This window comes from Pundamilia nyererei, unplaced genomic scaffold, assembly GCF_000239375.1.
Source record: "Pundamilia nyererei isolate P.nyererei 1_Seehausen unplaced genomic scaffold, PunNye1.0 scaffold00101, whole genome shotgun sequence".
Taxonomy (NCBI): domain Eukaryota; kingdom Metazoa; phylum Chordata; class Actinopteri; order Cichliformes; family Cichlidae; genus Pundamilia; species Pundamilia nyererei.
The window spans coordinates 1,088,293-1,106,236 of record NW_005187502.1 but is presented as its reverse complement, the minus strand read 5'-3'; the positions used below and the strand labels follow the sequence as shown (position 1 = coordinate 1,106,236).

At 45.5% G+C, this 17,944-nt stretch overlaps 1 protein-coding gene across 2 annotated transcripts in view; it reads right to left on the bottom strand.

The window, feature by feature from the left end:
• The window catches only part of nrp1a (neuropilin 1a), a 59,209-nt gene that overhangs the window by 14,438 nt on the left and 26,827 nt on the right, over window positions 1–17,944 (bottom strand). For both annotated transcript variants that reach the window (XM_005740563.1, XM_005740562.1), the window contains exons 4-7: window positions 16,435–16,662; window positions 13,399–13,554; window positions 10,728–10,894; window positions 973–1,128 (exon numbers count right to left, since the gene is read on the bottom strand). In XM_005740563.1, the coding sequence (XP_005740620.1) occupies window positions 973–1,128; window positions 10,728–10,894; window positions 13,399–13,554; window positions 16,435–16,662 (707 nt within the window). The remainder of the gene's footprint in view (window positions 1–972; window positions 1,129–10,727; window positions 10,895–13,398; window positions 13,555–16,434; window positions 16,663–17,944) is intronic.

Genomic DNA, 17,944 nt, shown 5'->3' with positions numbered 1-17,944 from the left:
GGACACCCACAGAGAGGCTTCCAGATGGACAAAAACCTGTTTGACAGGCTGATCTGCAATCAGTGGTCATCGCCTGTCTCACTCCGGTCAAGCATACTATCCCTCTCTTCCTTCCTTTTCTTGTCCCTCTCTGCCAGCTGCTCAAACACGACAACCATCGCTCCCGCTCCTCTTTATCTCTGGTCTGTCAAGTCTTTGTTTTTCCCTGCTTCTTAAATGAAAAATTGACAGGTCCCTGACATAAAACAGAGGCAACATTCCAGCACGGTCCTCCTTGCAGGGACTTTATTGCCGTTGTTTTTGCTGTAAATGTCATGCGCTTACACGGAGAGTGGGTATATTACCCTACTGATTTAAAGTGTATAATTACATGTTGGGAGAATGTGGTTTAAGTACATACAGCCCGGTATTTCCCCTTTAGTTGAGTTCGTAAGCAACTTTGAAAAGACCGCAATTTAAATCAGCTAGATGTGCTGTTTGGACGGGATATTCCAAGTGTAGCACATGTGCATGGGTGGTTTTTCATGACACAGTCACTGGTCAAGGAGGAGTGAACGTCAGCTATTTTGATCATTTATTTTCTTCGAAAACAGTCTTATGAAGAGCTACAGCCAAAGCATCTAGAAACACTATCAGAAAGTGAGCACAACATTAGTTCAGACAGGTCATGGAGTTAAGCTTAGTTGTAATCCCAGCCTGTAGGACACGCTATTAAAGCTTCTTTAACGAGGGCATAGTTGCAGCAGTTGTGGAAGCTGACCATAAACCTCCTTCACCTCGGCTCCTTCTTTCATGCTGCATCTGAACTGATCAATCTCACATTGTGATCACTGGTGCCTGAACTGCTCTGGGTTCTGTTCATTTATCTGAATAAATAAAGCTTTTTCACTGCAAAAATAGTTCATAACACAGAGGTGGTGCCGGTACACCACTCGTGGCTCAAAAGAAACTTTTAATTCTTGAGGAATATACCTTCTGTTTGGAGCCTTCTTTCAAAGTGATCCAGTCCTCTCCATTAGAGCTGACATCCACTTTGTAGGACTTGACAAAGTAAACCCTCTGGGTCTCCTGGGAAATGGCGCCCTGGGTGCCGATGGCCGAGACGAACCGCAGGAACCCAAGGTCCACCTGAAAAGGGTGAAGAGAGGAGATACAAGTTTACAGTGAGTTTGCCCATCACTTTACTTTCTCCTTTAGTGTTTCGCTGATTAGCCTGGGCAAAAAGTGCTACAATGTGAAGCTCTTTGCCTGACAACTTTTGTAAAGACGGCTTTCAGCGCACAGCCTATATTAATAATACACAAGACAAGTTGGAGAGTTAAAAATGAGTCCCCGCTATCTGATTCACCTCCGGTCATAGCCTCATCAGCAGCTACCTGGAATTTAATAAACAGCAATAAAATGATATTCGCATTAATGAAGCAGAGACAGGACGACAACTTAATTTCCGGCGAAGGGACGCGAGAGCTCATTGGATAGAAGTGAATAAAACAGGGTCTGCAATCACATCATCAGAACCCGTGAGCGGGAAAGAAAGATACAGACTGAATATCAAATGATGTGTCTTTAAAATATGCAGGGCTTTATAAAGTAATCATGAACTGCAGTACATTACTGCAGGGCTATTATATTTTCACAAGGAGACAGCCAGAGGTAGCAGGGTCAGAGAGGTGGAGGAGTGAATGTCTGTGTGTACGTATATTTTGCTCAGTGCATGGGTGCTGCACTCAGAGATGATGCTGGACAGAGAGTGGGGCTGGTTTCCATCAGACCTGGAAAAGGGAGCGCAGTCTGTGTCTGCCAGCCATCATGCCTGTTTAAAACCACCACCATCACTGCCAGGAAAGACAGAATCCTCGTCCTTACATACATATATGTCCCCATGGCTTCTGTGTCTGCGGCAGGAACGGCCTTCAAAACTTGCTTTGATCCCGTTGATTAGTTTACCAGCGGGATAAAGGTATAATTTTTCAGCCACCAGCAATAATAAATGAGCTCGCTCTGACCACTGCAGAGGCTCCTTGGACCTCACCTATCATCCCATCATCCACAGCAGAGGCAAAGAAAAAGAGTGGGTGTGGTGTCGACCTGCAAAACTTTCAAAGAATCCCAAGCCCTCGGTGTAAAAGTAGCGTGCTTAATTTTAACAAGCACTAACACCGTCTTTTGACAGGCTGAGCTGACGGTAATGAGGAGTAATGGTATTGCGTGCGGACACCGTTTAAACCCCCCCCCCTGAAAAACAAGAGAAATGCAAGAAGCTTGGGCGTTGGTGGAACAGATTTCCAAGATCACGGGGAAAGACGAAGCCTTTGATGTTGACGTGAGATGGGCTCGAGCCCCGACGGATGGCGACCAGACTCTCGAGCAGATTACTGCATCGACTCAGAGGAGGTAGTCGGCTTGAGCATGTGCGACAACAGTCAAATCCTTTATGGGAGTGTGAGCAGACAAGACACTTTAGCGTGTGCATTTTTTAGGCAATCAGAGCCAGGGTTATCTTAGCAGGGCTCCAGCTCTGCTGAGACTAAAGCCACACAGAATCTACCTACTTTGCCTGCCAACATTATATACAGTAGTGTGCTTCCCTTAATGATTCAGAGCGAAGAGCAGGGAAGGAATATCTGCATGCCACAGAATGCCGGTCAATCCCGCTCCAGAAATATAAAGACATAAACAGATGGGAGCAATAAATGAGGTTCCACTCTGCTATTCTCTCACTCTGTCCTGGCCGCCCAAAGGATGTGGATGGATGAAGACTAACAAAAAAGACAGTCAAATACGGAGACAGAATACTTTTGTTCCTGTCTACAGGCTCAAGGGGCTTTTACAGTAAGTCCCCCTGATTTCTTTTGGTCTGCAAATAGAAACAAAATCAAATCCTGTCAGCTTCAGCCAGTTCCCATTTAATAACAAAGGAACTTACTTCCTCTCTGCTGGCTAAAACGGCTGCATGTGCCAGTAGTGGATGGAGGAAGCTGGGTCTGTGCTGGCGTTTAGTGCATTAGCCAAGGCAGGTCTTTAACATCTGCATTCAAATGGCCAGTCTGACATATTTTCAGCCTCGACCAATAGCAAAGCAGTTTACTGTAAAGGCTTCACTGAAAATGCTCTAATAGGAAGACTTGGCCTTGGGGTTGTTTTCTCTGAATGGATCTCATTAAGTTTAATGGAGGAGAAGAGCCTCTGGGAACGAAATGAGTGGCGGGGCTAATTGGGAACACTCGTGGGTGCTCAGACTCAGACAATCTCAGGACATGTGCGTGCCAAAATATTTCTGATTAGCAGAGACGTTTTGTCGGTGGGTAAAAATGAGCGTTTGTGATTGTGCGATCTCGCTTCCCAGTTTTACATACTTTAATCACCTTACGCTCATTTGTTTTAAACTCCTACAAACTATCACAGTGGTGGGCATAACCAAATCGCTGTAATGCTGTAATGCTGTAATGAAAGTAAGTCCAACAGTGGAATTGAGGTAAAAAAAAAAAAAAAGGGAAAGAGGAGAGGTGAAGGGCGAGGAGAAGGTTAGGAGGGGAGGGACAAGTGGCTGACAGCGATGCCTCGCAAGATGTGAGGGACACGAGTGCAGAGTCTCCCGCGAAGAAGTGCACAGACTAGATCAATTTCACAGACACAGCCTGATAACAGGGCCTGGGTAATGAGCAAAGCATGATTTATTAATGGCTGCTTGTTAGAAGCAGAAGAACGGTGCTGAGGCTGCGCTAACAGACCGGGGTTGCACGGGTCATGGAGAGAAGGCGGGCTGCCAGGGCGCTTGGATGCAAAGCAGAGTCCATCCTACGCCGCAGAGACCGCAGTGAAAACAAACAGGCCCAGATAATGATTACTAGTGGGACTCCTTTTAGCCCAGAGCACAGGACAGAACTTGCTGACCTATATACATAAACCGATAGCCAACATTTAGAAACTGAGTGCACAGCGGAGCTTGGGTAAATAGATCACTCACAGATGATAAGCCGTTTGTCATCTGCAGATGAAAGGCTGAGTCATGTCTAATGGGTGATGTAATGACTGCGAGGAAGGTGTGAATTATGACTCCTAATCGCAGGCCTAAAGGGAGGCTCTGCGTTTCCAGACTCTGCTGATCAAACAGAACGAAAGCTTGTATCTGCTGCGCATTTGCCATATTGTTATTCTTTCCCCTTGCATAAGTGTTTGGACTCGAGCCCACCTATAGATAAATGACAACACACATTCTGGGACATGCCGGTGCACAGTAACTCATATCTGGTGGGACACACAACCTGAGCCATAAACATGCCAGGCGGGGTAAGAAATCACCCACAATCTTTCCATAAAGCAGTGGCAGGCTGATATGTGGGCAAGGCTTCAGTGTGTCCTTGTCTCCCACGAGTTTTTCCTGCTCCGGCGCAGTCCAGAATACGTGTGACTTTCTCTCTGAGTGTGCGTGCACCTGAGATGTTTTCTCCCTTCCTGTTATGAGGCAAACTGATGAGTCAAAAGCCCTATGCCCCACAAATGCCAGTGCGCGCAGCTCCGGTGGTTCCGCAATGTAATGGAAGCAGAAAGGCAGAAAGAGAATCAGTCGTGGGCTCGGGCTTGTAACATCAGCCAGTTAAAGCCTGGTGTGAATGCAATCAGGCCGACACACTGAAATCAACAGAAGGCGTCTGGATGGTCTGATTTGATTACATCTGATTTGGTGTGTAAGTTTGTGGGTGTGGAAAATATTCACTTGCTTCACTTTTGTCATGTTACAGCCTTAAATTCAATTTCTCACCTCAAAATTCTACACACAGTGCCTCATAATCACAAAGTGAAAAAAGTATTGGGAAATTCTTACAAAAAAGATTAATTTAATCCATGTGAAGAACAAGTGAAGCGCTGTGAAGACTTTTCGGATGCACTGCATGTGTTCAGACAGACGTTGTATTTCTGTATCTGTTTGCGCAAGTGTGGCTTAGTTTGAAGTTTTCTAATTATACCTCATTGGCAGTAGGAGCTGTAGGCGTGATCATTAGGTGTATTGTCTCTGCATGACTCAGATGTGCAGCAAGGCCACATGATATGTATTTCGAGGCTAAAGCCTTGTCAGTTTTGTGTAGGTGTAGAAAGAAGACGTGGTTTATAAGGCCTGGGAGGGAAGGAGGGGTGTGTGTGTGAGAGTTGGCGGGGGGGGGGCTATAAAGAAACGGCAAAGACTCAAAAGCTCTATCTCTCGCTGCTTGATTGGCTTATAATTGAGTTGCCAAGGAGTTGCATAGAGCAATCCGTACTCTGCGAGAAGAAGTACTTTTCTTTGAAATCCATTTCTCTGCTTGCCCAACAGGGGGGGGGGGGATAGCTTCCTATCTGTGTGGGCTGCTGACTGAATAACTGAATAACCAAGGCCTCTAGGGAACAAGTTTATTCGTTTTCCCTCACCAAAAAACAACAACAAGAGAAATGCCCAGGGTGAGAGAGAAAGGAGAGCTCCTCTGAGTTCCAAAGTCAACGAGCAGCTGGTAGACACAGTTAGAAGCCCCGGTCAAGGAAACAAACCCTGGACATGCTTTATGGATCTCAAAGGGTAGTATAGTCAGAAGTGATGAAGCAGGCGGAGAGTCTCGAGTCACTTTCTTTTTTTTTTTGCATACAAAATCTGATTACAATCTTCTTTGTATGGTAATGAGAGGAGGCTGACATTTCGGTGAAGCTGACATTCGCAAAGATACCTCGCCACGAAGCTAAAGAGACACGCTTCCATTCCCAGATGCAGTATTTCTAAACCAGCTTTTGGCAATCTCTTCACTAATTTCTTCCGCAGTCACTTTTGGTGTAGCAGGAGCTTTGTAGGAATAGCTCAATTACCTGGAAACTGTAATTAATTTGTTCTTTCATGAAAATTGTATTACTCAAATGCTCCGGGACCTATGAGCTCCTCTCACGAACTTCCATTTATCACAGTGTTCACCTGACAGGATTACAGTTTATTTTTAGCACCACGGCACCTCTTTGGTGGCACTGAATTATGCAGGTCTTCCCATGCGCTGATCATCTGTTTTCTTGACAAAGAGGGATGTACAGGCTGGATGACAGCGATAGTTAAGTTAAAGGTTGCCTGGTTTGTCATGCGTGAGGTGGGAGTGAGCTTAAACATATGCACTGTTGCGTGATTGGAGAGGGAGGATAACAGTCTGGCTTCAAGTTTTTCCTTTGTGAATCATCATTATAACACTAACTCCAGGGTCATTCCCAGCCATGCCACACACATGACTAACGTGCTGAGTAATGATTATGAAACCCAGAAACAGTGATAGGGATGGGAAGCAGGGCAGACCTGAAGGTATGTCACGTCTGGAAGTGGCTGCATGATCTGATCTCAGGATACGCAGCTGCACATGATCGCTTGGAGATGATGACCGGCTATGGGACTTTCAGGCACTGAAAATGAAGCTGATTATGGTTGAGCTGAGGTTTTGTCTCAGAGTACTTATGCAGCACTGTTTCATTTAATTACATCATGCTATCCCTCATGTTTCGATTTCTAGTCTGACTTTTGGGCCGCTCCAGTCGAGTGTGGGTCTCTATTCTCTCATTGATTTTCCAATTGAGCGCAAGGCCTAGAAGGAGCGAGGCACAGACAGCATCCATTGTTTCCATTTGTAAGGCACGATGATGATCTCACCAGCAGCTGCATGCCAGCCTCCGCTCCTCGGCTCTCACTAGACTTCATCAACTGAGAATCTGCTGTTAATTACTACTCCATATTCTAATTACTTATCACTTGGTATGGGAAGTAAGCCCAAACAGAGGCTGAGGTAAAGAAGCAGACAATAGCAATGAAGGAGACATTTTCACAAATCATTGATCTAGGGTTTAGAGAACATTAGAGGGTGTGTCAGATCCAAGCTGCAAGAGAGCTAAAAAAAAAAGCCAAAACTAACGATATAGACATTATGACATCATGCAGTGGTTTCTGGTCTCCTCATTTTCAAGTGTTAGACTTTTTGCAGGTGACATATTGGCCTTTCCAAACCAGAAATAGCAACATTTGGATAAGCGAGTAGATTAATAAATTATCGGCTAAAGCTAGCATCCACAGTTTGCACATCTGACCATCAGCGCAAATTAACAAATGAGTAAGACACAAGAATTTGACTCACTAAAACTGATGCACGAACCTCTTGGATGGTCTGCACCGCATAGTTGACCAGCTGTTGGTTATGGCTCCCCGTGTTAGCATAGCCGTCAGGTAAAGATAAGCCTGAATGCTTTTTGGGGTATTGGTGATTTTTGGAGCATTTTCTATAAAATTAGCAAGCTCAACTCTTAGGAACGGAAAGTATAGTATTGTAATTTAGCACTTATTAGTGGGAAATTATGTCTGTGTCATACACACATGATGTCTATGAAATCTTTTTCTTACTAGCATTAGCATATATGGTTAGTTCTGGCTGTAAAAGAAAATAAACAAACGAACTAGAAGCAGTTGCCCATAATGTTAACTTGAGGCTTCAAAGTGAGACTTTACAATCTAATCTGACATAACCATGCCTTTGTCCATTTATTATATACAGCCTGTGGGCAGACCACATGGATTTAGCGTTCATTCTTATCTGATTGGTGGAAGGAATTGCACCATTATCAAGGCTCTCTGCAAGTGTTTGATTGGTGAAGGTTTATCTGGCCTCAGATTCAAAGCACAGTTTGCTGTATGGCTTTGCCTGGGCAAATACACCCAGGAAGGGCTGTGCCCCCCCGTGTTTCAAATTGCAACTTAAACCTGTGACAATATCCCCCGCAAACGGTTGACTTTACCATGAGATTAATATTGCATGTGGGAGATAAAGAGGCGTATTGTGTCAACAAACACCGATATGCTTCTGAACCTTTGATGTCTGCAACAAAGGTGAGATTAAAGCACGCATGACAAGAGTAAAGGGACTCATTATCTCCATTTATGATTAAACAATTTAGCTTATCAGAGACACATAAAAAATACATAAATACTGACAAAGTAGTCAGGGATAATGCATCCTGACAAGAAGATTGAAGATAATGGCAGGATCCATTCCAGCTAAATTATAGATATGGAGACAAGCTCAAGCTCATGAGCATAAAAAAAAAAAAAATAAAAGCCCCAGCTGTATGGGATAGCGTGTACTGTATATTGCCATTATGAGATGCTCAATAAAGAGGCTTTCAGGTATTGACAGTTGGGTTCTCTCCAAGACAGTCTAAATTATTCATGTTGTGTGTATGTGCAATCAATGGCAGCCGTCTCACAGAGATTCAGTCTTGGAGTGTCTTTTATTGAGTCCTTCAGATGCTTTACTGACTCTTGGTGGCCATCAGATCCTTCCTCTGACATCCTTGACAAAGCCATTGTACACTATGTGAGCTTCTCAGCAATTTCCCTAATCACGCTCCCCGAGGAACCATTACACCAATCCATAGACTATACCTCCCCTTCAGAGTTAAATGTGTTGTACAGATGCGGACATTTCCTCACTGGTGCTGTGTGAAAACTTGTGGTGTATCCTCATTTATTATTTTTTTAATACCTCAACCTGCTCCAGAGAACCCCACTGCTAAGCATCTGAAAAAGACACACGTCGCGCAGCAGGGTAATTCGTACAAATCTCTTTCTACCTTGATGTAGATTTGTAAGCCTAAAATTTTCAAGCATGAAAAAAGAAAGACCTGTTTTGAGGGATTATTGTTCCTTCCTTTCCTCCCTCTTCCCTCCCCTGTAAACCTCCTCAAAGGACATCTGTCCATCTCCGTGTAGAACAAAGGGGCTGATTAATGACCTGGCTAACCCAGCACTCAATGCTGTACCCACCACACCAATCTAATTACCCAGCGGAGAGCGCACAGACTCCAGCATCTCGCCCTCCTCCTTTCCATGTATCAGAATGAGGCAGTATTAAAATGGATGACAAATCTGGATTATGTTCGGCAAAGAAGAGGCAAAGCAGAGCAAAAGAAAATGCCCAGGAATCAAAGGCCGGGCTGTCATGAATAATAAAACTGTCTGCCTCAAACTGCAGTCAGGGGATGATAATGAAATAAATAATGAATTGATTACTATGCATCTGACTGCGCACTGAGATGATTTGTACGTGCCGCGAGGGGGGACTGAGCTTGTTGCAACACCACGGACAGGCTTAATGAAAGAGGAATGAAGAATTCTAGTCTTTTAATACCACTTGTGATAATTGGACTTCTGCTCGGAGCGCTCGGCACAAGTACATCCTCGGAAAAAAAACCAAAACATAAATTACGTGGCAAGCGCAGACTTGGCTCTTTCACAGAGTCTGAAATTAGACAAGTCTCATTCTGTGTTTTCATCTGATTAGTATTGGGAAATCAGCATGCTCATTAGACCACATCCCTCCTTTTAAAAATGCAGATTTTACTGCCAAATCAAATCCTCAATATGATCAATACTAAAACAGGGGGAGGCTGGAGTGGCAAGAAATCATTGTGATAACTCACAACATGACATGGAGGAGAACCAGAGCGGCGCAGCCTTCAAGTCTAAGCTGTTACACTTATCGGGCTGTGAACAATGGACTTTCCTTTTAGAAAGACAAATGCTGTAATGCAACAGACCATCCAACCGCTGGAGGAAGTGGTAAAGGAGCCCGTGCCTTGTTCCACTCTGACACATGCTGAGTTCCTCTGCAGGACAATATGGACCCTGCCAGACAGTCCCACTCATCCACAAACTCAAGTATGAACGCACGGACACACACAAGCATGGGAGAGTGCGCGTAAACCGGCGCACGTACACACACTGATTAAATTAGTCTGAAGGAGCAACAGGGGCCCCCAGGACAATATTTTCATTGCAATAATAAAGGAAAAGCTTGCTTATGGCCCTCCCCAAGCAAATATTTGGCTTTGGGTCAGCTCTATTATTCATCCCCCGAGGAATATGCCGGAGCCAAAGTTTTCAGCAGTGAAGCAAAGACTGTAGAAAAGAGTCGAAAAAGACAAACAGTCTGGGCATTTACGAGGCCTGGAGGCTTTCGGTTAATAAATCAAACAAGCTCCGAATGCATCTAGGTAGTGCCTCAGTGGGTATGTCACTGGAGGGGGGGTTGTGCTGTGAGTGGACTTGGAATATGTGACTTATCCCAGTCTAGGGATGGAAGAACTAAATCCTTAATCTTCCCACATAAAGTTCCCTTGGTGGGTGATGATCGTTTTGTGCAGATAAGCTGACAGTCAGAAAAAAATATGATGGAGCCTGTTTGTGTGTTTGAGAGTGTCTGTGTGTGTGTGTGAAGCCAGGCAGGACGCCTGGAATAAATCCCAGCATCCCCCAGAGGCGGTCTCTGTTATCACGGAGAAGGAAAAGTTATCAGATAGGACAAGAAGACAGAGGGAGGGAGAGAGAGATAGGCAGGTAGGTAGACAGTGATAGAGAGAGTGGACTCGCAATTTTTGTAAGGCGTGAACTTAACCACCCCAGAGGTCCATCAGGACAGCTGACATTCATCATCGGAACTGTTGGGTGTTATGGAGAAGCTGCACCTCCAGAGGCCGAAGAACAAACACGGAGCACACCGACTGTGCTCGAGCAGGCAGCGGTCGCGTCAAATACACAACACACCCTCAGACTGTGACGCACTTCCAGAAAGACAGACCACAGACAGCTGGAGAATTGTTCCACGCTGCCTTTTGATTTAACTTCCTGTTAAAAATTTAAATGTTATCCGTGATGTGCTGTTATCTTCCTGTTAGTAGGTTACCTGTATCCACTCTTTGTTGGAATCCTCTGCTGGTGTCCATGCATTTTCATAGTAGTTGAGTCTGGAGCGCTCTGGGGACCAGCTAGGATTGTACTGGGATGAAACCATGATCTGATCTGACGTTATCTCTCCCGATTCCATGCCTAAAGGGTCGCTACAGTCAAAGTCTGCAAAGGGAAAATGTAAACAATGTTTATTTCTGAGTCAAAATGCGACACAGCAATGTCTTTTCAGTGCCCCCCACCCCTGCTACAGAATCAGAGCTTATCTCAAGGGAGGAGGCCACCGCACGACAGCCACTCAGCACTGCCGGCCGGGAAAGAGGAGCACATCAGCAGTGCCTCGGTAAATCCTTCCCGCGTCTCTCCCTCTACTTTTTAATGGAAGCAGGATGGAAGCGTTCCGCATTAAGACGTAAAAATGTCCTCATAAAACATTCAGTGTAGGCTGGTATTACGCGTTAGAGTGACTTTCCCTCCAGTAATTTTTTTTTTCCACTGACTGGATCAGTTTCCCTTCACTTCCCTGTGGGCAGTTTATTTATTTATTTTTTTAACCTTTCTCCCCATTTTCTCCCTTATTTGGTCTCTTGTGGGAGTTTAGGTGTGTTTAGTGTCTGTATTTGGGGACCATACATCACACTCAGTGGTCAGCCCCATGGGAGGAGGTGCTTCACTTGTTAGTGTTAACTCTGGGCAGCTGATTTGTGGTATCCGGGGCTCCGTAAACGAAAAGACTCCGCTGGGTCAGATTGGGGTCAGCCCCTCTAACCTCAGTTGGCTGGACATACTGACCCTGCTGTAGAGCGATGAAGAAAATGACCTTTTGATCCGGGCAGTTTTTCATTAAGTTCACCACAACAACACAGAGGTATGCGAAGGCACACTTACAGCCACTCATGTAAGCAGCTCTTGTTTATTTACTTCCTTTTTTTTTCCCCAATGGGGAAATTGGTCATAAAGCAAACTGGCAATCCTTCAAGCAGCGTGTTAGCATAAATGTAAAAGCTTATGACCAAAAAAATACAGTCATTTGCTTATATGCAGACACACATGCACAGATTCAGAGGGCTCAGGATGGAGAGTAGTGTGGAACTGCTGTGTGGCTGCTGCCTAAAAGCTAACACAGATGGTCTCCCCATCTGCTGGCCTGCTCACACGCCTCAGTCAGTGGGTCAGCGTGCATCCTTGTGCTTTACAGTGTCGACGTGTGGCTGTATACGCATGTGTTCGTGCACAAAGGTATGCCGGAGTCTCCGTGTGAGGCCGAGAAAACTGTCTCGCACCTCCCGCATTCATTGTCGCCTTTCTTTGAAGGCCGTTCTTGCCAGACTTTTGTACTGGGACCTACGTCACCTAGAAAAAACACAAGGAGGTTGTCTGTTCGCTTTCAAAGGTGGTATCTGATCACGTGGATTAGCGACCAAAGCGGGGTTTGATAGCTGAGGAAAATGGCGACAGTCGATAGAGGGGATGAGTGTATGAGAAAGAACAAAAGACAAGGCCTCTTTTCAGCGCCTTATCGCCTCTCATCAGTAGCTTTCAGCTGGAGCGTACCCATCCCCTCGCCACGGAGAAGCGAGAAAATCCACCGTGTATTATGCATAAGGGGATTATGAATGATTCAAGCAGTACAAGCCTGGAAAAGCAAAGACAGGGTCTGGAGATTTTTATTTTCATCTCGGATTTGTTTGAGTTGGTGATGTAAGCCCAAGCAACTGACTTCTAAATGAAGGTGTGCGCTGATCACAGGTCAGATATTTCACTGGGCCTCTTAAGGGCGAATGTGAAAAGCTGCTCCGCGTAATCTGATCTTGGACGCGTGATTAAAATAGCCCGAGTGACTCGGAGTAAACTAAAGAGAAGTGACATAAACAGTCACAGCTCTTCTCGTTGCTGCGAGGTGGCCTTGTTTTCATTTGCAGCATGTGTACAACAGCAAAGTGTGCCTTCCCCTTTGGGTGAGATAAAACGCTCTTTGGAGATGATTAGTAGATTGGCTGGATTTCATCCATCTCTGCTGCTATTCAAAGACCAAATGTGTGGGCGTGGGTATGTCTGTAGGGGGTGGTCTTGCCTCTGGACAGATTTATGACTCCTACCAGGACTTTTCCTCCTTGATGAAATGTTTAGATGGAAAGTTTTGCAAAACGGGGTCAGGGGGTCAGGCGCCGTGACAGGGACACTGAAGGTGAAAGCCCCAGGGATGTGTGTAAGTGTGCGTCCAGGGTTGTTACTGGTGAGGAAGCCGTCTTTTGGAGCCCGTCTGGGCTCATGGTGTATAAATGTAAGCCTTGTAAACCACAGGAGGCAGACTTGTAACCAGTAACACATTCCCCAAATGAAGAGGCAGGAGGTGTTTATTTAATAACTCTTATGAGTTCTGCTTAACAAGTGGGAACTTGTCACAACAGGACCCACTGAAAGTAGCAGACAACATCTGCTTCTTTGTGTAATATTCTCCGGCTGGTTACATTCTTGCCCTCTAATTCTTTTACAGCTAGTAACTTTTAAAGTTTTCTTTCACTAAACAAATTTACATTTCTGCCTTAGTCATCCCACTTGTGTACCAATGTTCTTTGTCTACCTGTGATTCAGCCTCCCTGACATCCCCATCTGTCTGATTTTAAGTGCTTTTTTCTGGGGGGGGTTTGGAGTGTATGCCAGCTCACCCTCTGGAACAGTTCTTTCGATGACGGTGAAGTTGGCAGAGAAGCCTTCCTTTGCAATGGCGCTGTCGGTGTTGATTGTCAGGGCCAGGATGCCTGTGTAAGAGATGATCCTGCCCGGGGTGTTCTGCCCGCAGTACCTTCCGACGTGTGGGCCAACTGGAGAGAGAAAAAGAGGGAATAAGTGCAAACATATAATATGTTCCTCGAGTTAGACTTGGGTGAAGGTCACACATGGCTTTTAACTAGCTCCTCACCCCCACCGTGGAGGTGTGAAACCTGGTGTGTCAATCGACCCAATAAAGAAGAGCGAGAAAAGACTGTTTGTTCGTTTGCCTGCCACAGGGGAAAAAAAAAAGCAATGGTCATGGTCTCTATTTGCTGGCTGTAAATACCACAAACCTCCTGTACCCACAATTGTTTTCTTAGACCTGAGGCAGACACAGCCGTGGCCCAGCGAGGCCAAACAAGTAAAGACTGGAGCGAGACAATGGGGAAGCATTAAAAGTCGGAAAGCAATAAAAGTGGGAGAGCGATGTGTTCGGCCGGGCAGACTGAGAAGAATGGGAAAACAGGATGGATGAAAGGTTGGAGGTGGAGAAATGCAGGGAGAGTGAGAACGATGGGGGTGATGAGGGAGGGAGAGAGAGAGGGTGAGTGCGGGAGCACAATGACCTTGCCCTGCGTCTCTGATGTGTGCTGTGATCCGTGCGCACTGGTGAGTGTGCGTTCCTGTTGGGGGAGCTGGAGCTTATCTGTGATTAGTAATGCTGTGATCAGCAGCGAGTGACAGTCCTGCCTCCCCGTGGCCTCCTGTCATCCAAAACATGCCACTTCCAGCCCAGCTCCTACATGAAAGGCAAAGGCCAGACTGCTGGGGCTCGGGGGCGGGGGGGCGGGAGCAATGTGACGGCTCAAATTAATCTTCACAGACCAGGTGCCTGGTGAACAAATGTGCGACTCTACTGTATGTTTGCTTTTGAACCTGAGCTGAAAAAACATCTCCTGGATTATCTGCATGAGTCCCCAGCACTATGATATTTTCAAGAACCTTGCTGCCTTTTCTCCAGCCTTTCCCAGGGAAATGGCTCGCTGAGGTTCCACGACACACCTGTTGAGCGAGGTGCACTTTAAGAATAGGGGTAAGGAGTAGCACAGATCCTCCTCCCCCCTGCTGCTTCACGAAGACCTGCGCCTGCCCAAACGTCTCCCATCTCTGCCTCCAGTCTTCCGTGCTAATGCATAATTATCGATCTTGCACGCACCACAGGAACCACCTGGCAGAAGCCAACATGCTGCTTTCCTCCCCTGGCTTATTTTTATACAGGACTGTGGATCACACGTGGCAACACTTGAGTGACGTGACGCTACATCAGTTCAAAATGGCATTTTCCAGTTCCTGCTCTCATCAAAGCTTCCTGTATGCAATGATGAACTGAGACAGATCTGAATCTTAATCATCAAGCAGTGCCGGAAATGTTACTTTTTCTAGACCCCCAGTGTCTTCTGTAAAAATATGTATTAAAAGGTGTTAATAATGTGACATATTCTCAGCTCCCAGACTCTTTGAGAATCGACTTAATCAACACCAGTCTTGAAAATTAGACATGCGTCACCTCTGGCAGGGAGGAGGGGTTGCACAAATGAGTTGTGGAAATATTTTGTGGAATCAAAGGTCAGCTTGGCAAAAGTTAACATCTACAGACACAGGGCCTCAAAGAAAACTGAGCTTTAAGTAAACTTACTTGAAAAGGCGCCGCGATTTGCGCTTCAACCTTATCACCTCCGACGTGAAAGCAGAGAATACTGATGTGCACTGTGCTGAACGCAACAAGATAAAATTCTTTCAATTTTCTGCCACTGATGGCTAAGAGAAGCTTTCATCTTGTCTGCACCCTGTGTTGGAATAGCCAGGAGAAAAACTGAAAACTTCAAGAGGTGATTTCGCTTGCCGAGTTCAAAGCATCATCCCAGAGCAATGGAAGCCTAGCTTTGAACGCTGCTTGCTTGCTCTCGCTCCGTCGCTCACCTGCTGATTTATTTATTTATTTATTTTTAGATAGATGGATTTTAGAACGCCATTTTATGGGGGAATATTTTGATTGTGTGCCTGGATCCATGTGAACGTTGTGGCCTGTGGTAAACCAAGAGCAGCAGACGTCCCACGGAGTGCTGTTTTACTCTAATAAGCACTTCTGGTGAGAAACACAAAGAATCCTGCAAAGGAAATTCTTTTTGGAGCAATTTCCTGCAAGATCAGACTGTGTTCTCCACATGTCAGCACCCTGAAAAGCATCAATTTAAACATTACAGCCTAGATTGGACATTGAACTCCCAAATGTACAGGCACTAGGCATACGGTCTGTGACTGAAAAAGGAAGTACGGGGGGATTGTGACAGGAAGTGTTCAGCATTTGGCAAAGACAAAGCATTCTGTTAGACCACTTCCAAGTATGGTTAAGGTAGTTAGCCTTCTTTCCCAAAGAATGTCATCTTATTGTTTAAAGTTGCTCCTTTCCTTTTGGAAAAACAGTGAGCAGCGAAGCTGAAACTTATCACTCCACTCACCCGCATTCTCACGCTCCCACCACAGGTTAACAGGTTTTCAAGAATAGTTTGAGTTTCACAGTCAGTTTGAGCTTGTCTGACTTGGCCTCCAAATTCTGCAGATCTCAATCCAATCAAGCATCTGTGGGATCTGCTGGACATAAAAGTCAGATCCAATGAGGCCCCACTTCACAACTTACAGGTCTTAAAGGATCTGTTGCTAACATCTTGGTGCAGATACCACAGCACACCTTCAGGGATCTAGTGGAGCCCATGCCTCGATGGGTCAGGGCTGTTTTGGTAACAAAAGGGGGACCAACACAATATTAGGCAGGTGGCCATAATGTTATGCCTGATCTGTGTATATTAAGTGATCTAATGCTGCCCAGCAGGTAGGAGTGATGCCCTAAATTGTTAAATGATGCATTGCTGCAATGCCTCACACTTTCAAATTAAATTGTATTCAATTCTCTGTTCTTCCCATTCACTCACCTCCAGGGAACCCATCCCAGATCTCCAGCCGGTCATAGCGGCAGAACACACCAGTAGGGGGTGTTGGGTCGGGCTCCAGCTCAAAGCTCTCGAACTCCAAGATGATTTCCGACATTTTCGGGGCAAAGATCATGAAAGTGCAGTCCAGGTTGTTGGGGTATTTCTCGGGGAACCCAGGTGACTTAATGATGCCGCTGTTGGAGGTGAAGTTCCTGGAGCATTCTGGACCTGCAGGAAGGATGACAGGAAGAAGTGAGAAGATGAATGGGGGACAAAGGAAGACATTTGAATGACTATTGCTTAAGTGAGTTGCTTAGGTGTTAAAGTTTTAGAAGCTCAGCCTTCCAGCTGCCCTACTGAGGGGAGGACAGTTTACGGCCCATAGGTGCAAGACCACCTCAGTAGTTCTTGTTTTCACATCTGGATCTCTACATCTGGATGTTCAAAAGCTCAGAGCTTTTGAGCATCACACTCCATCACTGTCTGTATGTGTGTTAAAACTGGAGGAACATCTGGGCTGAAAGTGTAAACATTAGTGAAAGGCCTCAATCACCAGAATCGGGGGAATGATGAATAAAGAGCTTGATTTGTTCTGATGTTCTCATGTCTGCGAAACATATGAGAGGTGCTCGAGCAAAATTACAGCGTCAGTGATGGAAAGCAAAGTGAATGACTGCGCATTCATCAACACGCACGCACGCACACCTAAACACACAGTTTTACACCAGGAAAAGTCAAAATATTTATGCACAGCTCCCCGGAGAGCTACCTTTCAGCTGATGAGGAGTATTAACGCATTTCCCATGGCAGACACTTCTCACAAGCACAAAATTATGATTTAAGAATGATTGACATGTGAGTCAAAAAAAAACAAAAACTGAGACTAGCAGCTGCTTGAAAATGTTTAAATGTATGTGACAGACATTAGGATGCGTTCACTATGCAGACTCGAGCATCAGTCCCAAGTGTTAGAAAGCGCCTGTTTTATACAAACATATACACAGAGATAGAAAATCAGAAAAAAAAACAGAATTACTGTTGTTCGGGGCAATTATTTTGAGCCATTAGTTGTAGAAATGTACCCAGGATAACATCATTTTCATGCCTGTCTGGCAGCTGGCGTGATGGGTGCAGGTGGGGCCAATCGAAACCAAAATTGCAGGGAGTTATCATTAGACAGAGCCACCGTGCCGCAGTCACTGCAGCTTAAATGAATGTGGCAAACTGCTTTTTTTCCATCGCCACTCAAGCATCTCGCTGGGCCCCTAATTGAAGACCATCAACCCCACTTGAGCCTGTCCACCGGTGCTTTGAGTGAAGGGACGGAGAGCCACGTTGATTTTCTCCCCTCGTCCCAAGCTGAAAGCCACAGCGAGCCGGCGCTTTGACTCCAAAAAGAGTTGACATTTAGTGCGGCGGCTAAAATGTGGCTTTCGCGAACAGTGGGCGCCATTAATTTCTCAGCTTCCCCCTTCGTATTTACCCCAGGAAAAATTCGGATTGATTTTTG